Source organism: Cherax quadricarinatus, chromosome 62 (genome assembly GCF_038502225.1).
Source record: "Cherax quadricarinatus isolate ZL_2023a chromosome 62, ASM3850222v1, whole genome shotgun sequence".
Lineage (NCBI taxonomy): Eukaryota > Metazoa > Arthropoda > Malacostraca > Decapoda > Parastacidae > Cherax > Cherax quadricarinatus.
The window spans coordinates 6,255,417-6,282,879 of NC_091353.1; the positions used below are offsets into that span (position 1 = coordinate 6,255,417).

Below are 27,463 nucleotides of genomic sequence, written 5' to 3' on the forward strand. Positions count from 1 at the left end.
GATTGTGATAGCACTGAGGGAGGGTAAGATTACTGTGGGCTCAAAGATCATCATTGTGCAGTTTCAACTTCGATGGCTGCTGACCTTTATTATGCCAGGTGGAAGGCCATGGGATGCTGAGGATCAGGCAGAAGATTTCACTGTGGCCATTGTGTGTGTGCAAATCAAACACCATGAAAAATAGTGAAAATCTAAGCGCTTTCATGATTTCTCAAATTAGCCAGGACATTGATAATATGAGAAATCACGAAAGTGCTTGGAATTTCACTGTTTTTTCACAGTGGTTTTTTGCATATTGTGATACCGCCTGTCTACTCTGATCTTATTGCACTATTGTGTATGTAAAAAAGGCCCTGAAGACATGGTACTGTTGCCAAGGACAAAAAGCTAGGTGAACGCCAGTAACCAGTTCACACAGCTGCTAGTACAGGTTGACCATCACTAATCTGGCAGTCATTTATTCGGTTCCACCAGTAATCCGGCACTAATTTCATTTAGCATTATTTCAAATTTCATCATTATACTCCTCTTCAAGGGGGGCTCCTTGGCGTGGTGAAGAGGCTCTTGGTCTGAGGAATTAGACCTATCGGTCTTCTTCCTCAGACCGAACCTAATTACCCCCCAATCTCCCCTCCCCTATCCCATCCTCCCCATCCTCCCCTTTTTCCTTTCCTCCTCCTCCTCCCCACTCCTCCCTTTTGCCCTTCCTCTTTTTGTCCTTTGGGATTGCTCCCACAGGCGCGCTAGTTCCTAGGTAGGGGAAAGGACACCGGGGTCCATCCCATTCCGTTGAGGTTTCTTGGCGGTGGCGTAGTTTGCCGTGGAATCTGGATTGCCTAGGGATGTCCCGATCCCTCTCCGGTATCCCGGAGTAGCTTTGGGTGTCTTTTGGGCGACGGGTGTATCTCTGGAAGCCACCTTTCGGATTCCGGGGGTGGTGGCTGAAGGAGGTATGCTTTGTGGCGGATTTCCGGCCGCCCTCTCTTTTGTCCACCGAGGTAGCTCGGCAGATGTGAGGTTGCTATCCCAGATTGCTGGTTTACTGGCATGAAGGGTAAGGTATGGCACGGGTTCCATGCTGCATCTGCGCTACTAGCGGTGTCGAGTCCTCTTGGGCGCGGAGGGAGATTTCTGGCCCTTTCATTCCTCCTAGGAACTATCCCTCCCCGGTCCCCCCTTTTTTTTTCTTTTTTTTATTTTTATTTTCTTTTCTTCTTTCTTTTTTTTTCTTAAAAACAAAAAGAAAGAAGTAACCTAACCATGGCAGCCCTAGTCCATGAACCTGGTACCCCCGGGCCCCTTCTTGATACCGCACCCCGTTCTGACCCCGCCTCGTCTTTGGACCACTCTTCAGACATTCCTCATGCCTCTGTACCTATTGCCGGTGCTGTTTCCTCACCCGCTTCAGGTACTGAGGCCTCGACTGACTCCTTCGATTTATCAGACCTTCGCTCTCCTCTGACTATGCTTCCGGCCTCTCCCTCTACGGTGCGGCAATTTTCAAATCGCCGACCCGTTCCACGTCGGACCAACTCTGGTCCCACGCCTAAACGTCAACGACAATTACCTGCTGATGATACTTCTCCACCTTCACCTTCTCGTTCTTCTCAGAAACGATCGACACGTCCTTCACTACCTTTCCACGCTCAGTTTCAGACTGAACAGTGGACTAAATTCTTCACTTTACGACCAACTTCCTCTACTGCCTATCTTTCTGACCATAGTATTGGCAAGGCACTCCTACGCCATGTTGGTAAAGATATTTCTTTTCATGCTCTTAAGAGCGGTACGCGCATCATTACCGTACAGAATGCTACCCAGGCTCGTGAGCTCTCTCGTCTTTCCCATATAGATTCTGTTCCTGTCACCCTTGAAAAACATCATTCCCTCAATTCTTGTAGTGGTACCGTTATTCTGCCCCATACCATAGTTCAACAAAATTTCCAGACATGTGGCACCGACATTCTAGAACAGCTGGAACTCCAAGATCTCCCAATCCTCAAGGTAGACACTTACGTTCTTCCTGCCCGTGGGCGGAGACGATACCCTAGCAATGTGGCTCGTTTAACTTTTGACAGCCGAGAACTCCCATCCTCCGTTTATATAGCAGGACATCGGTTACAAGTTCGAAAGGTGATCCCTACACCACAACAGTGTAGAAATTGCTGGCGATTTGGCCATCCAGCGAAATATTGCAGATCTATCACCGAATGCCCAGTCTGTGGTGCCGATGACCATTCTAACACGTCTTGCAATCGATCTCCCTCTTGCCTTAACTGTCATGAGGCTCACCCTTCGTACTCTCGCCGTTGTCAGGTCTATTTAAACGAGCGGGAAATCCGTTACCTCAAAGAGACAGAAGGTCTCCCTTATGCCATGGCAGTTTCTCATCTCCGCCTCCAAGGGAGACTCCCACGTGTTTCTTATTCCCGTGTTTCAAAACGTCCCCCCACTTCTGGTATCCCATCTTCTACACCCACCTCTGTGGTTACCTCTCCCATAATCACTCCTGTATCTAATCCTTTTGCTGTCCTCGGCTCAGACGTCCCTACTTCAACGCCTCAGTCTAATCTCACTTCTTCGACTTCTCTCTTACAAGCCTCAGTATCGACGAGACCTCGTACGACACCTCTTCCCAATCGTCCCTCTACTTCTCAAAAGTCAAAAAAAGGTCCGGTAACACCTCCTACCCATCTTCCACCTCCTCATTTTACCCTCCCTGTCTCTGTCCCTAGTTCTTCCCCTCTCACTGGCTCAGTTACAAGTGCAGAGGTTCACCCTCCTCCTCGTAATGTACCTTCCTCCCCTGTTCCCTCCCAAGTTTCTTCCTCTTCTGCCACCTCCCAGGTTCCTGTCTCTTCTGTCCCCTGCCACGCTTCTCCAGTTCCCTCCACCCTTTCGCCCCCCCTACCTTGGTACAGTCCAATACAGTTCCAATCTTTACTCATCCTCCCCCTACCATTCCCAATATTGTCTCCCATACGACATCTCTGAATTCCGAAACACTTGAAGCAATCTCTGAATATATTGCAGAGACCAAACCATCAATGGACACTGATCCACCTTCCGCTCTTTCTCTCTCCTCTGCTCCATCTGCGCAACTCCTTTCTTCACAGCGCACCGTTCCTTCGCTGCTTGAACATTTTCCACTGCCTCCGCATGTGGACTTTTCTAACCCTTCTAGTCCGTAGGAACCCTTACCTGCGGATTTCAAGTATCTTCATCATTGCCAATCATGGCCTTCTTACAGTGGAATATACGCGGCCTCAGGGGTAATCGGGGTGAGCTTCAGATGTTACTCTCCCAGTTTGCCCCTGTTGGTGTTTGCTTACAGGAACCAAAATTACACTCTGCTGTTATTTCTCACATCTCAGGCTATAATTTATTGTATTCTTCAGATCCTTTTCCTGATGGGACCTTTAATGAAAGTGCCCTTCTTCTCCGCACTGATATTCCGTACCATCAGCTATTTATTCATACTTCGCTGCATTACACAGCAGCCCGTATCCACTTACATAGGTGGTATACGCTCTGTTCTTTATATCTCTCTCCTTCTCGGGCATTATCTATTCCAGATTTTGCCTTCCTTGTTTCGTCATTACCGCCACCGATTCTGTTACTTGGTGATTTTAATGCCCACCATTTCCTCTGGGGAGGGTCTCACTGTGATTCCCGTGGAATTCAGTTAGAGGCTTTTCTTGCCACCCACCCCCTCCATGTTTTAAATACAGGTACTCGCACCCATTTTGATCCTCGGACTCATACTCTCTCTTGCATCGATCTCTCAGTTTGCTCTTCCTCCGCCGCATTAGACTTTACTTGGTCTGTTCTCCCGGACTTACATGACAGTGATCATTTCCCAATCATTCTTACTTCCCCTTCATATTCGCCACCTCTTCGCACCCCACGCTGGCAATTTAATCGGGCAAATTGGAACCTTTACTCACACCTAACTGTTTTTAAAGAGGTTCCTTCTTCGTCCTCCATCGATGAGCTTTTACACCTCTTCTCGTCCTCCGTTTTCACTGCAGCTTCTCATTCTATACCCCAAACTTCGGGCAGGCATTCTCAGAAATGCGTGCCTTGGTGGTCTCCTGCTTGTGCTTGTGCAGTACGTTTGAAACGCGCTGCATGGGGCAGGTACCGGTACAATAGAACCACAGAGCGACTCCTTGATTTTAAACAGAAGCGTGCGATCGCTCGCCGTGTCATCCGTGACGCTAAACGCACTTGCTGGCGAGATTATGTCTCCACCATCACCTCTGCTTCCTCTATGAGTGCAGTCTGGAAAAAAGTACGAAAACTGAGTGGTAAATATTCTCCTGACCCGGCTCCTGTTCTGCGGGTTGCCGGTGTTGATATAGCAAACCCACTAGATGTTGCCAATGAAATTGGCAATCATCTGGTCCGTATTTCTCAGGGACTCCATCTATGCCCCTCATTTCTTTCCTCAAAGTCTGCCAGAGAGTTAGCACCCTTGGACTTTTCTTCTCTCAGAGAAGAACAGTATAATGTGCCTTTTACACTTCAAGAACTGGAGGCAACACTCTCAGCTTGTCGATCATCGGCAGCTGGGCCCGACGACATTCATATTCGTATGCTACAACATTTACATCAGTCAGCCCTTGCAGTCCTATTACGCCTTTACAATCTTATTTGGTCACAAGGAGTTCTTCCACAGCTGTGGAAATCCGCCATTGTTCTCCCTTTCCGCAAACCAGGCACTACGGGACATGAAACCTCCCACTATCGTCCCATTGCTCTTACCAGTGCAGTTTGCAAAGTAATGGAACGTCTAGTAAATAGACGTTTAGTGTGGTATTTAGAGACACACAACAGTCTCTCCACTCGTCAATATGGCTTTCGTAAGGGACGTTCTACCATAGACCCCTTACTGCGCTTGGATACGTATGTTCGTAATGCCTTTGCGAATAACCACTCAGTTATTGCCATATTTTTTGACCTTGAGAAGGCATATGACACAACTTGGAGGTATAATATTTTAGCCCAAGCCCACTCCTTAGGCCTTCGAGGCAATCTACCATCCTTCCTTAAGAACTTTTTAACTGACAGGCATTTCCGTGTTCGGGTTAATAATGTGCTCTCCCCGGACTTTATCCAAGCTGAAGGTGTCCCCCAGGGATGTGTTCTGAGCACAACACTTTTTCTCCTTGCTATTAATGATTTGGCCTCTAGTCTTCCATCAAATATTTGGTCATCACTCTATGTTGATGACTTCGCTATTGCCTGTGCAGGCGCTGACTGTCACCTCCTTACAGTTTCTCTCCAGCATGCAGTCGACCGTGTTTCCAATTGGGCCACCACACATGGGTTTAAATTTTCCAGCACTAAAACCCACCAAATCACTTTCACTAGACGCTCTGTCATCTCTAATCATCCTTTGTACCTCTATGGCTCACGTATCCCTGAACGTGATACAGTCAAGTTTCTGGGCCTCCTCTTTGATCGTAGGTTATCCTGGAAACCTCACATTACCTCTCTGAAGGCAACTTGTCACAGCCGGCTGAACCTTCTTAAAACCCTTGCTCATCTTTCGTGGGGAGCTGATCGTCGAACCCTCCTTCACCTACATTCCACCCTTATTTTATCGAAACTTGATTATGGTGACCAGATCTATTCAGCGGCATCTCCTGCTACTCTCTCTAGCCTTAACCCCATTCATCACCAAGGATTACGTTTATGCCTTGGTGCTTTTCGCTCTTCCCCTGTCGAAAGCCTCTATGCAGAAGCGAACGTTCCATCCTTATCCGATCGCCGTGATGCCCATTGCCTGCGCTACTATGTACGCTCTCATGATCTCCGCAATCCTTCCATTTATAGAATGGTCACTGATATTAGTAGACATTCTTTATTTGTTCGCCGCCCCTGCTTACTCCGTCCCTTCTCTCTTCGCCTTTATTCGCTCTTGTCTTCTCTTCAACTACCACCTTTCTATGTACATGTAGCATCTCACTTTTCCCTACCCCCCTGGGAAGTTCCAGCTGTTCGAGTCTGTTCTTTCTCCCTCCCTTGCTCGAAAGCCCAACTGTCTACGGTCGCTTCCCGCTCTCTTTTTCTTGACCACTTTCACTCTCATTCTCATGCCATTGCTGTGTACACAGATGGCTCTAAGTCTTCTGACGGCGTAGGATTCGCAGCAGTGTTTCCGGACAGCGTCGTACAAGGGCATTTACTATCTTCAGCTAGTATTTTTACTGCTGAATTATATGCCATCCTTACAGCACTTATCCGTATTGCATCTATGCCTGTGTCATCATTTGTGGTTGTCTCAGACTCCCTTAGTGCTTTACAGGCTATACAAAAATTTGATACACCTCACCCCTTAGTCCTCCGTATCCAACTTTGGCTACGCCGCATCTTTACTAAGCATAAAGATATTGTTTTTTGTTGGGTCCCTGGTCATGTTGACGTACAGGGCAATGAACAGGCAGACACTGCTGCGCGGTCAGCAGTACATGACCTACCAGTTTCTTATAGAGGTATTCCATGTACGGACTATTTTGCTGTAATATCTTCCCACCTTCACACCCGTTGGCAACAACGTTGGTCTACTATGCTCGGCAACAAACTTCAGTCTATTAAACCGAGTATAGGTTACTGGCCGTCTTCTTATCACCAGTGTCGAGGTTGGGAGACTACTCTCTCCCGTCTTCGCATTGGCCATACTCGTCTTACTCATGGATATCTCATGGAGAGGCGTCTTGCTCCTCTCTGTGAGAATTGCCAAGCTCCATTATCAGTCAGCCACATTCTGTTGGACTGCCCACTTTATCAACGAGCACGCAGAATTTACCTCTGTCGTCGTCGTCTTCGCCCCGCTGCTCTCTCTTCACCTTCCCTTCTCGCTGATGGACCCACCTTTCATCCGGACTCTCTCATTGACTTTTTGACAACGACTGACTTACTTCACAAATTCTGATACTTTCAGCCCTTTCTACTTGTATCTCTTGCTACCCTCTACCCCCGTACTATCCCCTGCCCCGCTGTTTTCTGTAACCTGCTGATCATCCCCCCTCCCTTCTGCCATCCAATTCCCTTGCTTCCTTCCCTACCCTGCAGCGCTGTATAGCCCTTGTGGCTTAGCGCTTCTTTTTGATTATAATAATAATAATTCATCATTATACTGACTCAGAAATTGTGAAGATGGTTGTAAATTTACAGCAGCAAGCCAGTGGAGGAGAAAGCAGTGATGAAAATGAGGAAGATGTAGCAGAAATAGTCTCTATTGATAAGTTAATTAAGTGTATTCTAACCTAACCACTCTGTAATCCGGCAAACTCGCTAATCTGGCACACTACAGGTCGCAACAATGCCGGATTAGTGATGGCCAACCTGCATAACACTTAAACCCCACTTCTGGCTCAGTCACATTTTAATGAATGAGCAGTGGCTACACAGGAATTAATTCAAAATATATTTTTGATCAAGCCAATACTTTAAAATGGCAGCACAAATCCATAATTTCTTTTTTATAGTTCAATAGAGAAAATTAATTGTTGCACTTTTGAAAAACAATAATTTGTAATGCATACTTTAATCATTGCGTGCAGTTTTAATCAAGGAACCTTTCATTGCTGCCATAATTTGTATTAGATTGGTTGTAAGCATTTCATAACAAATTTTACTACAGGATGTATAATTTAGTAAAGCTCTTCAGAGAGTAACTTGTTTAATTTCAGCATGTATGTAGCTGTATCAGTATGACAGTTACAGTACATTATTAATTATACTGCACTATCTTCTTGACAGTGGCTGTTGGTGAAGATGAGGACACTGTGAGTCTTGGTAGTGACCGTACAGACTCCACTGCTCAGCTTACTGATGGCAAGTCATAATTCTGTATACTCGTGTAATTATTACGTGATTGCAGACAAACCAGGGAACGGGTGAAGTTAGTGGATTTCCAGTAAGAATTTGATCAGAGTATTATAGTAGGTCTGTCTTAAAAGGTTCTGCTTGTATGACACTGGCACTTTGGAACCACTTAATGACTTACAACTATGTACAGGTACTTGCCGACTTACGCTGGGGTTATGATCCGATGGCTCCATCGTATCATGTCGAATATGATATGTTAAATAAGTAAATAAATTATACTGTCGTTGAGTAAGGAAATAATTACTGTAACCAAATGCTGTTATTAAAAAGTAAATGGATAAATGAATACAAGTTTATCCCTGTAGCATTAACCCTTTGACTGTCGCGGCCGTATATATACGTTTGCGAGGTACCGTGTTTGACGTATATATACTCATAAATTCTAGCGGCTTCAAATCAGGCAGGAGAAAGCTAGTAGGCCCACATGTGAGAGAATGGGTCTGTGTGGTCAGTGTGCACCACATAAAAAAAATCCTGGAGCACGCAGTGCATAATGAGAAAAAAAAAACTCCGACCGTTTTTTTTAATTAAAATGCCGACTTTGTGGTCTATTTTCGTATAGTATTTGTGGTTGTATTCTCGTTTTCTTGGTCTCATTTGATAGAATGGAAACTATATTATAGAAATGGAGGTGATTTTGATTAATTTTACTATAAAAAGAACCTGGAAATGGAGCACAAAGTACAGGAAATGTTTGATTTTTGCCGATGTTCAAAAGTGAACAAATGATGTCATTGTCCAATAAATGTCCAAATAGCCATTCTAATACGCAGTTATGAATGGGTTGATGTAATTTTTACAATTATTACAGTATTGCAGTAGTCTGCATAACAGTAAATCTTCTATTTTTTGTTTGAATAAAATTTCAAAATAAAAAGCAAGAGTAATATCACAGGGACCTGGAGACATGACTGATGAACAAAGAAAATGTTATTTTAGAGCCAGGAATGTCTGCATTGTTCATTCTGGACCTTATTTTGAAATTGTCGTATTTTTTAATTTTCGTGAAATTGGCCAAATTGCAAATTTCTGACCATGTTATTGGGTAGTTGAAATCGGTAAATGGGCAGTTTCTTGTACTCAATCGATAGAAAAAATAGAGTTCTGAAGAAATAGTTATGAGTTTGGTTGACTGGAATAACGGAATTAGCCGAAAATAGGGCTCAAAGTGGGCGAAATTGCCGATTTTTAAATATCGCCGAAGTCGCTAACTTCGCGAGAGCGTAATTCCGTCAGTTTTCCATCAAATTTCGTTTTTTTGGTGTCTTTACAATCGGGAAAAGATTCTCTATCATTTCATAAGAAAAAATAATTTTTTTTTTTCGAATATTTTGCGACACCAGAAGCAACTTCAGGATTTGGCCCTTCGACAGTCAAAGGGTTAAGGAGGTTGAAATCTTTTCAAAATCTTTGGCGCACTTGGCTGCTTTCGCACCATCGTAAAGTCAAAATACCGTAAACTGAACCATTGTAAAGCAAGGGGCATCTTTACTTGTTATTTGTTTAAGAGTACCTGCTGCTGTGAGTGGAAGACGAGGTAGTGAAAAATGGTTCTGCAACTGTCGGTAAACATCACTGCAGTGTATGGTTCACTATTGCCTTCTCAATCTCACTGTTATTTAGCTTTATTTTAAATGTCACTAAACTGGTTTACAATATACTGATATTCATGATAAAAAATGACCAGAAGAAAGAGTTGGTTATGGTAAATCCAGTGAAAGTATTTTGAACATCCTGCAGTCTTCAATTTGTCTTGTAAATGAGAAACTAGACATCAGCCAGACGAAGTCTGATTGAATTTGGGATTTTTTTTTTTCCTTGGTTTTGCATGCTATATTGTATACTTTAAAGTGCTTATTACTACAGTATTTATAAATGGAAAATGAACAGGACTGAATGTAAAATGCGTATTGGGTAAATTTTCTTAGTAAAACAAATTAATGAAATATGGTATAGAATATTTAATCTCTGATAATAATGTTGATGTCTGTGGTAAAATAAGCTCCAAATTCCGAATAACCAACTTGCCGACAATTGTGAGGAATACATACATTAATACCAAATAGATCAGTTACTGCCTCTTTAAGGTCAAAGGAATGTCCTGTAAGGGCAAGAGACTAGGGAACATAAAAACTGTTGATCAAGACTGGATTTTGTCCAATTGCCTTTCAGGTTCATGTGATCCTTTTGGATTTAGAGCTTCCCAGCAATGCAGTAACAGATTAATTTGATCTGAAATTAGCTTTATTTACAGTACAAAGGGATTTTTTTTTTTTTTTCAAAATGATGAATTTGCACACTCAAGTTAAATGTAATTTTTTAGTAAATTGGAAGCTGCAAATCTCCCATAACTGGATGACTTACTTTGATTTGGTTAGCTGAATGCAGGTTAATGGGAGCTAAGTTAAGAGTTGAGACACTTTACAGTTTATTGCAGCTTGTACTTGGGATGAGTACTACTGGTAAATACATAAATAACCCACATACACAAGAAATGTGTGATTTGGTTAGACTTGGAGTATTAACTTGTCATATTAACTAGTAGCTAGTTAATAGTGCAGGTCAGACCGAAATGTCTTGAGTTATTTGTGTCTTGCGGGTTATTCGTGTATTGTTCCAGGCATGATATTGTGCCCTTCTGTTCTTTTCTAACATTAAAGCTCTGTGATAACAGATGAAGGAATATCAGAGCTGGAGACCTACGAACAGAAGGTGCGGGAGGCTATGGACCTGGCCTTGGAGAAGTCGGTACACACCCGCACCAATGCTTTGACATCCCTTACTACTGCTTTTCAGAAGAGGTTTGTCACTGTTTTCTCCTCTTCATTTTAACTTCTTGTATGATTAAAGTATTTAGTTGATGTTTACCTGGAGTATACCTGGAGGGAATTATGGGGGTCTGTGCCCCCATGGCCCGGCCCATGACCAGGTCTAGATACTAGTTAAAGTTAGGGTAACATTTCAGTAGTTTGGGTAAGATTAAGTTAAATTGTTAATTTTAGCAAGTTTACATTTGTATTGGTCCTGGAGGTGGGAAGTACAGTGCCTGTACCCTCATAGAGGGGTTGGGATGTTCGTAAATTTTCAACTGTAGTATCAGTGCACCTCTGGTAAGAGAGTGATGGAGTGAGTGTTGGTGAAAGTGTTTCTTCTGTTTTGGGTCACCCTACCTTGGTAGGAGATGGCCAGTAATCATGAAAAGTTTTCCAAATTTATTTTTTAGAAGAGATGGGATTCTTTGACAGACTATGCCTTAATTAACAGCACAGCATGTCCATTATAATAAGTTCAAAACCAATTTAGCACTATTAAATAAATAAATATTAAATTTGATTTGGTACTTTGCATGTAGATGTAATTTTCTACTTGGTCCAGAGTGTTGACACCATTCCTGCTGGATCACCACCAGACCATCTGTGACTTGGTTGAGCGATCACTCAGGAAAGGTCGAGGACCAGAGCAGGTGGCTGCTGCAAGACTAGCATCCCTTCTCATCCTCAGCTTGTCACAAGTAAACGAGGCAGAAGCGGTAAGACGTTCCCTACAAGACTAGGGTCGAATTTGTCTAGATAAGTGATATGTAACCTGTTCGGCAGTGTCACCCCTTAACACTTTCAGGGTCGACAGGCTCTCTCCCAGACTTGTTCTCAGGGTCGAAAAATATTGGGAAAAAAAAAATTATTTTTTCTTATGAAAAGATAGTGTTTTCTAAACTTTATAGGCTAAAAAAAATTTTTTGCCATCAATACTTACCGAGATATGGAGGCGTGAAGTTGACAGAAAGTGAACTGCATACAGCAACATCGCCGACTGCCGGTCACCCGGTAATCGTTTATTTTGTATTTTCTGCTTTTTTCTGTTATTTTTTTAATATTTTTTTCTTTTCAAGTAACTTCTATGGCCTGTGAGACCAATATGAGCACTATTTTGTAAATTTTTACTCTTTCTGTACTACACAATAACTGCACAAACACACTTGTCATTATATTGTTTACAAAACTTGTTTACACAAATGAACAATATAAAATGTTTGTCACTATTTTTGTGTATTTTATATACACACATACAGTCACTGGACATGCTTCTAGAAGTTCTGCAGCCTGTGGAAGTCTTTGAAACATGGTGTCATGCACAGTGGTGTTTTACACTCCTCACACATAAAACGAGTATCTCTGTGTTGTGGGCATTTTTTTTGTATGTGCACAGACATAATACCTCTTCTGAGCCTTTTTCTTGAAAGCAGTAGCAGGCAGTTTAATTAGGAAGTGATCACCATGCCTCAGAGGAGAAGGTAGTTGTGGATAATTTAGTGGGCAGTTTTCTAATGCAGGTGTTGTTCCTTGGTACTTTAATACTATTTGTCTGATGACAGACAAACAAAATTTGCCATATGGTGGTTTGTTTCTGGTCCTCATCTTATACATATTATAAGCATTGAGCATGGAAATGTCCAGAATATGTAAAAAGAGTTTTATGTACCACTTATAACTCGTGCCAACACAATCAGCAAATCCAGTCTGCATGTCACATTTGCCCACTGAGTGCATATTGAGGGTGTAGTCCATCACAGCTGCAGGTTTCAGAATGGGTTCATTGGTCTCTCTATTCTGCCTGCCAGTGTTTGTCATTTCATTAGAGTGAACTGATGACAACAGTGTGACATCTCGTTTGTCATGCCACCAAAATGCCATGATGTCATTGGCAGCAAATTCCTGCACCTCACCTCTACGAGTGCCATCGTCAAACCTGGGCATATGCTTACGATTTCCATGCACTGTGCCACACACATCTGTCATGTTCACTTGCAAAATATCACTGAGTGAGGGGCTTGTGTACCAGTTGTCAGTATATAATATATGCCCCTTGCCAAGATATGGTTCCATCATTGTTCTAACCACATCACCGGAGATGCCCAGTAACTTCCTGGTGTTTTGCAATGTATTACTTTCAGTGTACACAATAATATCCAGTACAAGACCACTGTAGCAGCCACAAAGCACAAACAACTTATACCAAAGCGTTTCCTCTTGCTTGGTATGTACTACGTGAACGACAGTCTTCCTTTGAACAGAATCAAAGACTCCTCAATAACAAGCTTCCTGAGGGGATAAAATTACATACTGAATTTGTTTCAGATACACAAACACATTCCTAATCTTATATAACCTGTCATTTCTGTCAGGCCTGGTTTTGTCTGAGAAGTGAAGCATATGTAATAGTAGCACAAATCGATTCACTCGCATTATATCACTGAAACCTGGGGTTGCAATCGGGTGGTCTGTTGACCAGTATGATTTGACACTGTGCTTATACATGTGTGGCATAAGCATTATTGTGACAAAGAAAAGATACATCTCAGCCACAGTTGTCTCCTTCCACTGGTGTAGGCATGATTTTGGTGAAAGTATTGTTTGCCATGGTGTAATCGAAATACAGTGGTCCCTCGACCAACGATGGCATCGCATAATGTTAAATCCGACTAGCGGTACATTTTAATGCAAAAATTTTGCCTCGACTAGCGCTAAAAAACTCGACCAACGCGATTCGTTCCGTTCGAGACTCGTCCACATGTGGCCTGAGCGCGCCTCACTTGTCACATGGGTGCCAGTGTTTACAAGCCAGCCACCGCTGTCACATCCAAACATACAATCGGAACATTTTGTATTATCACAGCGTTTTTAGTGATTGCACCTGCAAAATAAGTCACCATGGGCCCCAAGAAAGCTTCTAGTGCCAACCCTACCGCAAAAAGGGTGAGAATCACTATGGATATGAAGAAAGAGATCATTGCTAAGTATGAAAGTGGAGTGCGTGTCTCCGAGCTGGCCAGGTTGTACACAAAACCCCAATCAACCATCGCTACTATTGTGGCCAAGAAAACGGCAATCAAGGAAGCTGTTCTTGCCAAAGGTGCAACTATGTTTTCGAAAGACAGGCTTACTCTGTTAATGTGTGCCAGTGCTAGTGGTGATTGCAAAGTGAAGCCTTTATTGGTGTATCACTCTGAAACTCCCAGAGCGTTCAGGCAAAAGAATGTCCTCAAGGCTAATTTGTGTGTGCTGTGGAGGGCAAACAGTAAGGCATGGGTCACTAGGGACTTTTTCTATGACTGGTTACACCATGCATTTGCCCCCACTGTGAAAAATTACCTCCTGGAAAATAAATTGGACCTTAAGTGCCTCCTGGTATTAGACAATGCTCCTGGTCATCCTTCAGACTTGGCAGAGCGACTTTCTGGGGACACAAGCTTCATCAAGGTCAAGTTTTTGCCTCCTAATACCACTCCTCTCTTGCAGCCCATGGACCAGCAGGTCATTGCAAACTTCAAAAAACTCGACACAAAAGCTATGTTTGAAAGGTGCTTTGTAGTGACCTCAGAAACTCGATTGACTAAGAGTTTTGGAAAGATCACTTTAGCATCCTCAATTGTGTAAACATTATAGGTAAGGCTTGGGAGGAAGTGACTAAGAGGACCTTGAACTCTGCTTGGAAGAAACTGTGGCCAGAATGTGTAGACAAAAGGGATTTTGAAGGATTTGAGGCTAACCCTGGGAATCTTATGCCAGTTGTGGAATCAATTGTGGCATTGGGGAAGTCCTTGGGGTTGGAGGTTAGTGGGGAGGATGTGGAAGAGATGGTGGAGGAGGACAGTGAAGAACTAACCACTGATGATCTTCAACAGCAAGAGGCCAGACCTGAGGAAACTGCTCCGGAGGAATAACTAAGTTTATTCAGGTATACACAAATACAGTTACATAGAATTATCATACATAGCAGCATATGTGTAGAGAACCTAGGATAACCCAAAAAAATCAGACAGAGTGACTTATTTCCATTGGGGATAGAGAAATTGAAGTTGTCTACTTCAAAGATTAGATTAAGGAAATGTGTACAATGTGGCTTAAAGTGCAAACCTTTTTTGATGAAAATGACCCTCGCACAGCTATTGCAAGCCGTGCTGGTGACTGTTACACTGACAATGTTGTGAAACACTTTAGGACTGCCATAAAAGAACGGGAGGTACAGGCCTCTATTGACAGGTATGTTGTGCTACAGAAGTCCACTGACTCTCAAGCTGGTCCTAGTAGCATTAAAAGAAGGGAAGTAACCACGGAAAAGGACTTGCCACCTCAAGTCCTAATGGAAGGGGATTCCCCTTCTAAACACAAACACCATCAACACTCCCCTCCTCCCATCCCATCAATCATCACCAGATCTTCAATAAAGGTAAGTGTCATGTAATTTTGCATGTCTTCTTTATTTTGTGTGTATTAAAATTAATATTTCATGTGATAAATTCTTTTTTCAATACTTTGGGGTGTCAGGATCGGATTAATTTGATTTCCATTATTTCTTATGGGGAAAATTAACTCGACTAACAATTATTTCGACTAACGATGAGCTCTCAGGAACGGGTTAATACCGTTGGTCGAGGGTCCACTGTATCTGTTGCTTTTCCTGACATTTTCCATCAGGGGTTCGTCAAAGAATAACTCGAAACATTCTAATTCAGTGGCATTGTTCCCAAGTGTACAAGATGGCCGTATTCCACTTTGACTTTCATCAAAGTGATGGGGATTGGGAACAAAATTGTCAGCTTCCTGCCAATCCCAGGTGCGGTCTGCTGGTGGGTACTGGATATTGACAGGTGGTTGTGGTTGTGGAGGCTGGTGTGGTGGGTGGGTGGGGGATGGTGGCCTTTGTTGTAGTTCAGCTGAGGCAGCGGCATGGGTGGCAGCATGGCTCGCTGCTGGTGCCTCACGGCTGGCACCACCACTACCACCACCAGATGCATGCACATTTTCCATCCCAGTTGCAACACTATCATCTTCATTTTCACTATCTGTTCCTGTTGTACAGCCACGGGATGTACTCCGAGATGTACTCCTTCCCCTTGGAATAGCATATGGCACACTACCAGAGCGCATATACCGTCGTATATACTGACGCTTCACTGGAGAATATTCTACTTCACTATCACTACTGGAACTGTTTTCAAGAGCTTGTAGTTCATATTCACTATCACTATCATCACCATTGCTAACATCTAAGTCCTGGATATGGAAAAATACGAGTTTCCTCTTTCGTTCTGGTACAACTGAACGTGAACAAAATGGCCCAGCACCAGAGGAGGAAGGTTGAGGGTCATCTGGATTTTCCTCACTATTACAGCTATTATGGTCATTAGTTTCAGTCACAACCTCATCAAAACCTTGAAACTCATCTTCACTGGCATTACCATCTGTATTAGACCAGTCACTGAGGAACAAAAGTGTCCCAATTTTCCGAGGAGTGAGGAGTTTCTTACCGCGAGGCATTGTGAACAAGGTGTACTAGAATGGCGTTCCCACAACGCACCACTGGGTGTCCAAATTTTTTCCTACAATGCACACTGACCACGCAGACCCATTCTCTCGCATCTAGGCCTACCAGCCTTTTCCCGCTTGATATGAAGGCGCTAGAATTTATGCGTACTAGTACGTTGATAACCCTGGCGTGTAAGCCGTACTAGTACGTCTGAAACCCTGAAAGGGGTAAACCTGGAGTATACCTGGAGGGTGTTCCAGGGATCAATGCCCCCGCAGCCCGGTCCATGACCAGACCTTGTGGTGGATCAGTGCTTGATCAACCAGGCTGTTACTGCCAGTTGCATGTAGTCAAACATAAACCACTGCCCCTTGGGTAGCTAACAAAATCATAATTACCCCTTCCCCTTTCCCTTCATAACACACACAATAATATACTGTAACAATCAGGGCCACCACTTAGTTAACCTCCAAGAAAGGTGACAGTATCCCCACATTCCTGTAAGTATACCTGGAGGGTGTCCTGGGGGCCAGTGCCCCCACAGCTCAGTCCATGACCTGGGTAATTAACCCATGGTAAATAGCAGTGATATTGATTCTTGTGGACGGTAATAGTCTTAGTGAGATCTTTAATAAATGTGTACCATAAATGTATGTCATTTTTTCTTTCAAACTAAAAGTCAAAACTGAAATCTGTATGATACCTAGAATCAGCTTAATTGTTGATTTGATGAATTTCAAAAAAACAAAATGAACTATTGAGATAATAATTTTTGCAAGTTGGCCTAATATGTGCTTGGAAATGATGCTTTTATGAATACAGTATTTATAATGTAAATTAAAAAGCAGTTTTATTGCATCACTTCATTATACTATACAGGTGCTCCTTGACTTAGTGAGGTTACGTTCCGACGACCCCATCAGAAGCAGGAAATGTTGCAAGTCAGATGTGAATATATTCTAAACACCATATTTCGCTGCTTTTAAGACTTTTTTAGTTTCACTGGCTATCATTGGACATAACTGAGACAGCTACAGCCCACCCCACACCCCAAGCTTATAGCTCCCGTCACTGACCTTCAGTTTATAGGACGCAGGTTGGTGTTTGGAGACATTTTATGGAAAAAAATGTGTCTAATAAGCTGCAAAATACAGTCAGTAAGTAATTGTCACTGAATAAGGAAATAAACAAGTAATTGCTGTAACTAAATACCAGCATTGAAAGTAAATACGTAAATGAATACAAGTTGCAATCACCATAGGGAAGTGGAACAGAATTCGTCCTCCATAAGCCATGCGTGTCATAAGAGGTGACTAAAATGCCAGGAGCAAGGGGCTAGTAACCCCTTCTCCTGTATACTCTACCCTGCCTCGGTGGGATATGGCCAGTTTGTTGAAAAAAAAAAAATTCGACTTGCTGCCTTCATGCTGGGTAATTATCTCGAGTTTCATCTTCAAAGTAATGGCTTTTGCACCATCATAATGTTGAACTATCTCAGGTCGAGGAGCACCTGTATATCAAAGTTAATACAGTAGTGTAATACTGTATTGGGTTACAGGTGTACAAGATGCTGGAGCCTGTGCTGACTGTAGCTTTGACCGACCCATCCGGTCCACTAGCTGGGCGGCAAGAGTGTGCATACACTTTAGCATTATCTGCTTTCTTGGCCTGTCATGATTTAGCTGATGTGACTTCTGCCATGAATACACTCCATTCAGTTTTTAGTGGCTCTTTGCCAAAGGTATTAAATGTGTTGTCTTTGTATAACTTATCAGACACCAAATTTAACTGGCTTCAGAATAAAGTCCTCTTAATTTTTAGGGTTATGTATATACTTTTGATAACATGTTGCATAATAAATGTACAAAAAACACATGCAAACATTTTGTTAAAATTAAATATAAATTCTGTATTAAATGACCACTGTTTTCTTTAGGGTAATGGGGAATTGCCTAATCATCCACCTGCAGTAACGGCTCTACATACAGCAGCTCTCAATGGCTTTTGTCTTCTTTTGTGTCTCATCTCTCCCACCTCCATCTACACCATGGCCAACAAGTACGTTTTATCTTGGTAATCATTCATCCCATCACTTGCAAGAGAGAACGGGTAAGTACTTAACTTCCTATTTGTACACGTATGTTTGTGGTTGCAGGGGTCGATTTTCAGATAGTGGCCCTGCCTCCTTACTTGCCACTCTTCAAATTCACTTCCTCTTAGCCTCGTGGTCCCCATCATACCTACTCTTAAGACTGTGTGGAGCCTTCCTCTACCACTACCTGACCAGCATCATTTCACTTCCTGACCACTCTGAGACTGAAGAAATGCAAACATTCCTCTGGCTTATTTGTGACTCAACTTTCAGTGGTGTCCCCAAGTTCACATTTAAATACTTTTATATTCTTCTTTCTATATATATATATATATATATATATATATATATATATATATATATATATATATATATATATATATATATATATATATATATATATATATATATATATATATATATATATATATATATATATATATATATATATATATATATATATATATATATATATATATATATATATATATATATATATATATATATATATATATATATATATATATATATATATATATATATATATATATATATATATATATATATATATATATATATATATATATATATATATATATATATATATATATATATATATATATATATATACACACACACACACACATACACACACACAGTGGACCCCCGCTTAACGATCACCTCCAAATGCGACCAATTATGTAAGTATATTTATGTAAGTGCATTTGTACGTGTATGTTTGGGGGTCTGAAATGGACTAATCTACTTCACAATATTCCTTATGGGAAAAAATTCGGTCAGTACTGGCACCTGAACATACTACTGGAATGAAAATAGTTCGTTAACCGGGGGTCGACTGTATATACATTCCTTACTTCGAATGATAAAAATAAGGAAAGGGAGTGAGGAAGGGAGGTATAGTCCCTTCCTCTCTCTTTTCTTGTTTCTTTCCTCGAAGATGAGAAAAAATGATAAAAAATTATGTAAATATTACTGACAGTTTCCACCCAGCCTCATACATATAGTTATTTAGGCATAAAATATGAATATAATCGAACTAATGCATGATGTACATACAGTTTCACATAGGAAGAAGCAGAGGAAATTATACATTTACTGGCCACTTAATTAGGTACACTCTTCTAGTACTGTGTAGTGCAACTCCTTTGCTCCCAGAACAACCTAAATTCTTTGTGACAGAGATTTAACAAGGTGTTTGAAACATTCCTTAGAGATTCTTGTCCATGCTGACATGATAGCATCATGCGGTGATGCAGGGAAGGGAAGTTCCAGTTCTTGGGATCAAGGGCCTCTCCAATGTTCTCAAGGCATTTCCCCCAAGCCCCCCCCCCCCACTTCTTGAAGGGATGAACCATGGAGAATCTTATGCAGATACAACAGTTAGTAAGCAATAATAAATTCGTGATTATGTTTAACTTTGAGACACTTGAGTTAAGAGTAACATTTACTCATACAACCTAGGTTAATAAGGCACATGTTGAATGTTTTTTAATATTTTATGCTCCATATTTCATCTTTTGATGTTTGGTTACTGTTCTTGTGGATGCGATGCAAGGGCAAGATGCCAACAGGATGGAATAAAATACATGAATAAGCTTTTATTGTGGTGTTTTTACTTTGTGAGAAGACTATACAGGTGCTGCTTGACTTGCAATGGGGTTATGTTCCGACCAACCCAACATAAATAAAAAATGTCGTAAGTTCAACATGAATGTGATTTTTTTTTTTTTTTAACAAGTCGGCCATCTCCCACCGAGGCAGGGTGACTCAAAACGAAAGAAAATACTTTCATCATCATTCAACACTCACCTCACTCACACATGATCACTGTTTTTGCAGAGGTGCTCAGAACACAACAGTTTAGAAGCATATACGTATAAAGATACACATATCCCTCCAAACTGCTAATATCCCGAACCCCTCCTTTAGAGTGCAGGCATTGTACTTCCCATTTCCAGGACTCAAGTCCAGCTATACAAAAATATGATCTTTCTTTCAACACACATAGTCCTTGTGGCTTAGCGCTTCTTTTTGATTATAATAATAATTTCTTTCAACACACCAGCCGTATCCCACTGAGGCGGGGTGGCCCAAAAGAAAAAACGAAAGTGTCTCCTTTTACATTTAGTAACATATACAGGAGAAGAGGTTACTAGCCCCTTGCTCCCGGCATTTTAGTCGCCTCTTACAACACGCATGGCTTATGGAGGAAGAATTCTGTTCCACTTCCCCATGGAGACAAAAATATGATTATTTTTTTTTTTTTTCAACAAGTCGGCCATCTCCCACCAAGGCAGGGTGACCCAAAAAAGAAAGAAAATCCCCAAAAAGAAAATACTTTCATCATCATTCAACACTTTCACCACACTCACAAATTATCACTGTTTTTGCAGAGGTGCTCAGAATACAACAGTTTAGAAGCATATACGTATAAAGATACACAACATATCCCTCCAAACTGCCAATATCCCAAACCCCTCCTTTAAAGTGCAGGCATTGTACTTCCCATTTCCAGGACTCAAGTCCTACTATATGAAAATAACCGGTTTCCCTGAATCCCTTCACTAAATATTACCCTGCTCACACTCCAACAGATCGTCAGGTCCCAAGTATCATTCGTCTCCATTCACTCCTATCTAACACGCTCATGCACGCTTGCTGGAAGTCCAAGCCCCTTGCCCACAAAACTTCCTTTACCCACTCTTTCCAACCCTTTCGAGGACGACCCCTACCCCTCTTTCCTTCCCCTATAGATTTATGTGCTTTCCATGTCATTCTACTTTGATCCATTCTCTCTAAATGACCAAACCACCTCAACAACCCCTCTTCTGCCCTCTGACTAATGCTTTTATTAACTCCACCCCTTCTCCTAATTTCCACACTCCGAATTTTCTGCATAATATTTACACCACACATTGCCCTTAGACAGGACATCTCCACTGCCTCCAACCGTCTCCTCGCTGCTGCATTTACCACCCAAGCTTCACACCCATATAAGAGTGTTGATACTTTCATACATTCCCTTCTTTGCCTCCATAGATAACGTTTTTTGACTCCACATATACCTCAATGCACCACTCACCTTTTTTCCCTCATCAATTCTATGATTAACCTCATCCTTCATAAATCCATCTGCCGACACTTCAACTCCCAAGTATCTGAAAACATTCTCTTCTTCCATACTCTCCTCCCCAATTTGATATCCAATTTTTCTTTATCTGAATCATTTGATACCCTCATCACCTTACTCTTTTCTATGTTCACTTTCAACTTTCTACCTTTACACACATTCTCAAACTCATCCACTAACCTTTGCAATTTTTCTTTAGAATCTCCCATAAGCACAGTATCATCAGCAAAAAGTAACTGTGTCAATTCCCATTTTGAATTTGATTCCCCATAATTTAATCCCACCCCTTCTCCCGAACACCCTAGCATTTACTTCTTTTACAACCCCATCTATAAATATATTAAACAACCATGGTGACATTACACATCCCTGTCTAAGACCTACTTTTACCGGGAAGTATTCCCCCTCTCTTCTACACACTCTAACCTGAGCCTCACTATCCTCATTTACAGCATTTAGTAACTTACCACCTATTCCATATACTTGCAACATCTGCCACATTGCTCCTCTATCCACTCTATCATATTTATTTTTTTATTATTATCACACTGGCCGATTCCCACCAAGGCAGGGTGGCCCGAAAAAGAAAAACTTTCACCATCATTCACTCCATCACTGTCTTGCCAGAAGGGTGCTTTACACTACAGTTTTTAAACTGCAACATTAACACCCCTCCTTCAGAGTGCAGGCACTGTACTTCCCATCTCCAGGACTCAAGTCCGGCCTGCCGGTTTCCCTGAATCCCTTCATAAATGTTACTTTGCTCACACTCCAACAGCACGTCAAGTATTAAAAACCATTTGTCTCCATTCACTCCTATCAAACACGCTCACGCATGCCTGCTGGAAGTCCAAGCCCCTCGCACACAAAACCTCCTTTACCCCCTCCCTCCAACCCTTCCTAGGCCGACCCCTACCCCGCCTTCCTTCCACTACAGACTGATACACTCTTGAAGTTATTCTGTTTCGCTCCATTCTCTCTACATGTCCGAACCACCTCAACAACCCTTCCTCAGCCCTCTGGACAACAGTTTTGGTAATCCCGCACCTCCTCCTAACTTCCAAACTACGAATTCTCTGCATTATATTCACACCACACATTGCCCTCAGACATGACATCTCCACTGCCTCCAGCCTTCTCCTCGCTGCAACATTCATCACCCATGCTTCACACCCATATAAGAGCGTTGGTAAAACTATACTCTCATACATTCCCCTCTTTGCCTCCAAGGACAAAGTTCTCTGTCTCCACAGACTCCTAAGTGCACCACTCACTCTTTTTCCCTCATCAATTCTATGATTCACCTCATCTTTCATAGACCCATCCGCTGACACGTCCACTCCCAAATATCTGAATACGTTCACCTCCTCCATACTCTCTCCCTCCAATCTGATATTCAATCTTTCATCACCTAATCTTTTTGTTATCCTCATAACCTTACTCTTTCCTGTATTCACCTTTAATTTTCTTCTTTTGCACACCCTACCAAATTCATCCACCAATCTCTGCAGCTTCTCTTCAGAATCTCCCAAGAGCACAGTGTCATCAGCAAAGAGCAGCTGTGACAACTCCCACCCTGTGTGTGATTCTTTATCTTTTAACTCCACGCCTCTTGCCAAGACCCTCGCATTTACTTCTCTTACAACCCCATCTATAAATATATTAAACAACCACGGTGACATCACACATCCTTGTCTAAGGCCTACTTTTACTGGGAAAAAATTTCCCTCTTTTCTACATACTCTAACTTGAGCCTCACTATCCTCGTAAAAACTCTTCACTGCTTTCAGTAACCTACCTCCTACACCATACACTTGCAACATCTGCCACATTGCCCCCCTATCCACCCTGTCATACGCCTTTTCCAAATCCATAAATGCCACAAAGACCTCTTTAGCCTTATCTAAATACTGTTCACTTATATGTTTCACTGTAAACACCTGGTCCACACACCCCCTACCTTTCCTAAAGCCTCCTTGTTCATCTGCTATCCTATTCTCCGTCTTACTCTTAATTCTTTCAATTATAACTCTACCATACACTTTACCAGGTACACTCAACAGACTTATCCCCCTATAATTTTTGCACTCTCTTTTATCCCCTTTGCCTTTATACAAAGGAACTATGCATGCTCTCTGCCAATCCCTAGGTACCTTACCCTCTTCCATACATTTATTAAATAATTGCACCAACCACTCCAAAACTATATCCCCACCTGCTTTTAACATTTCTATCTTTATCCCATCAATCCCGGCTGCCTTACCCCCTTTCATTTTACCTACTGCCTCACGAACTTCCCCCACACTCACAACTGGCTCTTCCTCACTCCTACAAGATGTTATTCCTCCTTGCCCTATACACGAAATCACAGCTTCCCTATCTTCATCAACATTTAACAATTCCTCAAAATATTCCCTCCATCTTCCCAATACCTCTAACTCTCCATTTAATAACTCTCCTCTCCTATTTTTAACTGACAAATCCATTTGTTCTCTAGGCTTCCTTAACTTGTTAATCTCACTCCAAAACTTTTTCTTATTTTCAACAAAATTTGTTGATAACAGCTCACCCACTCTCTCATTTGCTCTCTTTTTACATTGCTTCACCACTCTCTTAACCTCTCTCTTTTTCTCCATATACTCTTCCCTCCTTGCATCACTTCTACTTTGTAAAAACTTCTCATATGCTAACTTTTTCTCCCTTACTACTCTCTTTACATCATCATTCCACCAATCGCTCCTCTTCCCTCCTGCACCCACTTTCCTGTAACCACAAACTTCTGCTGAACACTCTAACACTACATTTTTAAACCTACCCCATTCCTCTTCGACCCCATTGTCTATGCTCTCATTAGCCCATCTATCCTCCAATAGCTGTTTATATCTTACCCTAACTGCCTCCTCTTTTAGTTTATAAACCTTCACCTCTCTCTTCCCTGATGCTTCTATTCTCCTTGTATCCCATCTACCTTTTACTCTCAGTGTAGCTACAACTAGAAAGTGATCTGATATATCTGTGGCCCCTCGATAAACATGTACATCCTGAAGTCTACTAAACAGTCTTTTATCTACTAATACATAATCCAACAAACTACTGTCATTTCGCCCTACATCATATCGTGTATACTTATTTATCCTCTTTTTCTTAAAATATGTATTACCTATAACTAAACCCCTTTCTATACAAAGTTCAATCAAAGGGCTCCCATTATCATTTACACCTGGCACCCCAAACTTACCTACCACACCCTCTCTAAAAGTTTCTCCTACTTTAGCATTCAGGTCCCCTACCACAATTACTCTCTCACTTGGTTCAAAGGCTCCTATACATTCACTTAACATCTCCCAAAATCTCTCTCTCTCCTCTGCATTCCTCTCTTCTCCAGGTGCATACACGCTTATTATGACCCACTTCTCGCATCCAACCTTTACTTTAATCCACATAATTCTCGAATTTACACATTCATATTCTCTTTTCTCCTTCCATAACTGATCATTTAACATTACTGCTACCCCTTCCTTTGCTCTAACTCTCTCAGATACTCCAGATTTAATCCCATTTATTTCCCCCCACTGAAACTCTCCTACCCCCTTCAGCTTTGTTTCGCTTAGAGCCAGGACATCCAACTTCTTTTCATTCATAACATCAGCAATCATCTGTTTCTTGTCATCCGCACTACATCCACGCACATTTAAACAACCCAGTTTTATAATACTATGAGACAGAAAAAGAAAACCAGCAATCCTACCATCATGCAAAACAGTTACAGGTTTTTGTTTCACAGTCATCTGGCAGGACGGTAGTACTTCCCTGGGTGGTTGCTGTCTACCAACCTACTACCTACTGCCTTTTCTAAATCCATAAATGCAATAAAAACTTCCCTACCTTTATCTAAATACTGTTCACATATATGCTTCAATGTAAACACTTGATCTACACATCCCCTACCCACTCTGAAGCCTCCTTGCTCATCCGCAATCCTACATTCTGTCTTACCTCTAATTCTTTCAATTATAACCCTACCGTATACTTTTCCTGGTATACTCTGTAAACTTATTCCTCTATAATTTTTACAATCTCTTTTGTCCCCCTTCCCTTTATATAAAGGGACTATACATGCTCTCCGCCAATCCCTAGGTACCTTCCCCTCTTTCATACATTTATTAAACAAAAGTACCAACCACTCCAACACTATATCCCCCCCTACTTTTAACATTTCTGTCATGATCCCATCAGTTCCAGCATGCTTTACCCCCTTTCATTCTACGTAATGCCTCACGTACCTCCACCACACTTACATTCTGCTCTTCTTCACTCCTAAAAGATGGTATACCTCCCTGGCCAGTGCATGAAATTACTGCCTCCCTTTCTTCCTCAACATTTAAAAGTTCCTCAAAATATTCTCGCCATCTACCTAATACCTCCCTCTCACCATCTACTAAGTCCCCTACTCTGTTTTTAACTGACAAATCCATACTTTCCCTAGGCTTTCTTAACTTGTTTAACTCACTCCAAAATTTTTTCTTATTTTCATTAAAATTTCTTGACAGTGCCTCTCCAACTCTTTCATCTGCTCTCCTTTTGCACTCTCTCACCACTCTCTTCACCTTTTTTTTACTCTCCATATACTCTGCTCTTCTTATAACACTTCTGCTTTGTAAAAACCTCTCTTAAGCTACCTTTTTCTCTTTTATCACACCCTTTACTTCATCATTCCACCAATCACTCCTCTTTCCTCCTGCCCCCACCCTCCTATAACCACAAACTTCTGCCCCACATTCTAATACTGCAATTTTAAAACTATTCCAACCCTCTTCAACCCCCCCCACTACTCATCTTTGCACTAGCCCACCTTTCTGCCAATAGTCGCTTATATCTCACCCGAACTTCCTCCTCCCTTAGTTTATACACTTTCACCTCCCTCTTACTTGTTGTTGCCACCTTCCTCTTTTCCCATCTACCTCTTACTCTAACTGTAGCTACAACTAAATAATGATCCGATATATCAGTTGCCCCTCTATAAACATGTACATCCTGGAGCCTACCCATCAACCTTTTATCCACCAATACATAATCTAACAAACTACTTTCATTACGTGCTACATCATACCTTGTATATTTATTTATCCTCTTTTTCATAAAATATGTATTACTTATTACCAAATTTCTTTCTACACATAGCTCAATTAAAGGCTCCTCATTTACATTTTCCTAAATAAATAAATACTGTTACTGAATAATTAAACAAATAATTACAGTAACTAAATACCAGTATTGAAAAGTAAATAAATGATTAAAAGCTATGGAGGTTATGGCCTTCATGCTGGGTAATTATCAAGTTTCATCTCCACATAGTCCATCATAGTCAAAATATTGTACGGCGAACCATTGCAAGTTAAGGAACACCTGTATATATCTTTTCACAAAGGAAAGCTGTTGCAATATAAGCTTGCTTGGCGCGTGTTTTTTTCCCTCCGCACTTGCCTTACTTGCAAGTAAAACTCGTTCATTTGTAAGCGTTAAAGTAGTGTTTGCTCTGCATTAGTTTATAAATAAATGGGGGGAATTTATAAATGTGGAGTTCATAAGAAATCTTCCAACAGATTACTGAGAGAGATGTTTGATCTTCTGGGCTGCAGCGATGTTGAGCTTCGTATTCAAGCTGGAGAAGGAGTGGCTCTCCTGTACGAGGGTGCTCGCACCCACGATGATGATTACTTTTGGAATAGGGAAGGAGAACTCTGCTCTGCGTTGAAAGGTCAGTGAGGCCATCCTTCCCTCCAGTGCTGACTATTCTTCTGTAAAGTAAGCTCTTACAGAGAATTTTTATTAAATTGTGATTAAAAAGTACATTACACAAATAACCCGCACGTAGGAGAGCAAAGCTTATGACAATGTTTCGATCCGACTTGGACCATTTACAAGTCACACTAACTTGTAAAGGGTCCAAGTAAGACCAAAGTGTCATCATAAGGTTCTCTCCTGTGTGTGGGTTTTTATATTGTTCCAGTCAT

The 27,463-nt window shown here is 41.7% G+C and overlaps 1 protein-coding gene across 2 annotated transcripts in view; it reads left to right on the top strand.

The window, feature by feature from the left end:
- Ifrd1 (Interferon-related developmental regulator 1) overlaps nt 1-27,463 on the top strand; it is a 65,803-nt gene that overhangs the window by 9,994 nt on the left and 28,346 nt on the right. The window contains exons 2-7 of one of the 2 annotated variants that reach the window (XM_070098354.1): nt 7,771-7,845; nt 10,574-10,700; nt 11,275-11,428; nt 17,765-17,947; nt 18,143-18,264; nt 27,053-27,207. In XM_070098354.1, the coding sequence (XP_069954455.1) occupies nt 7,771-7,845; nt 10,574-10,700; nt 11,275-11,428; nt 17,765-17,947; nt 18,143-18,264; nt 27,053-27,207 (816 nt within the window). The remainder of the gene's footprint in view (nt 1-7,770; nt 7,846-10,573; nt 10,701-11,274; nt 11,429-17,764; nt 17,948-18,142; nt 18,265-27,052; nt 27,208-27,463) is intronic. The other variant, XM_070098355.1, reaches the window with a different exon arrangement.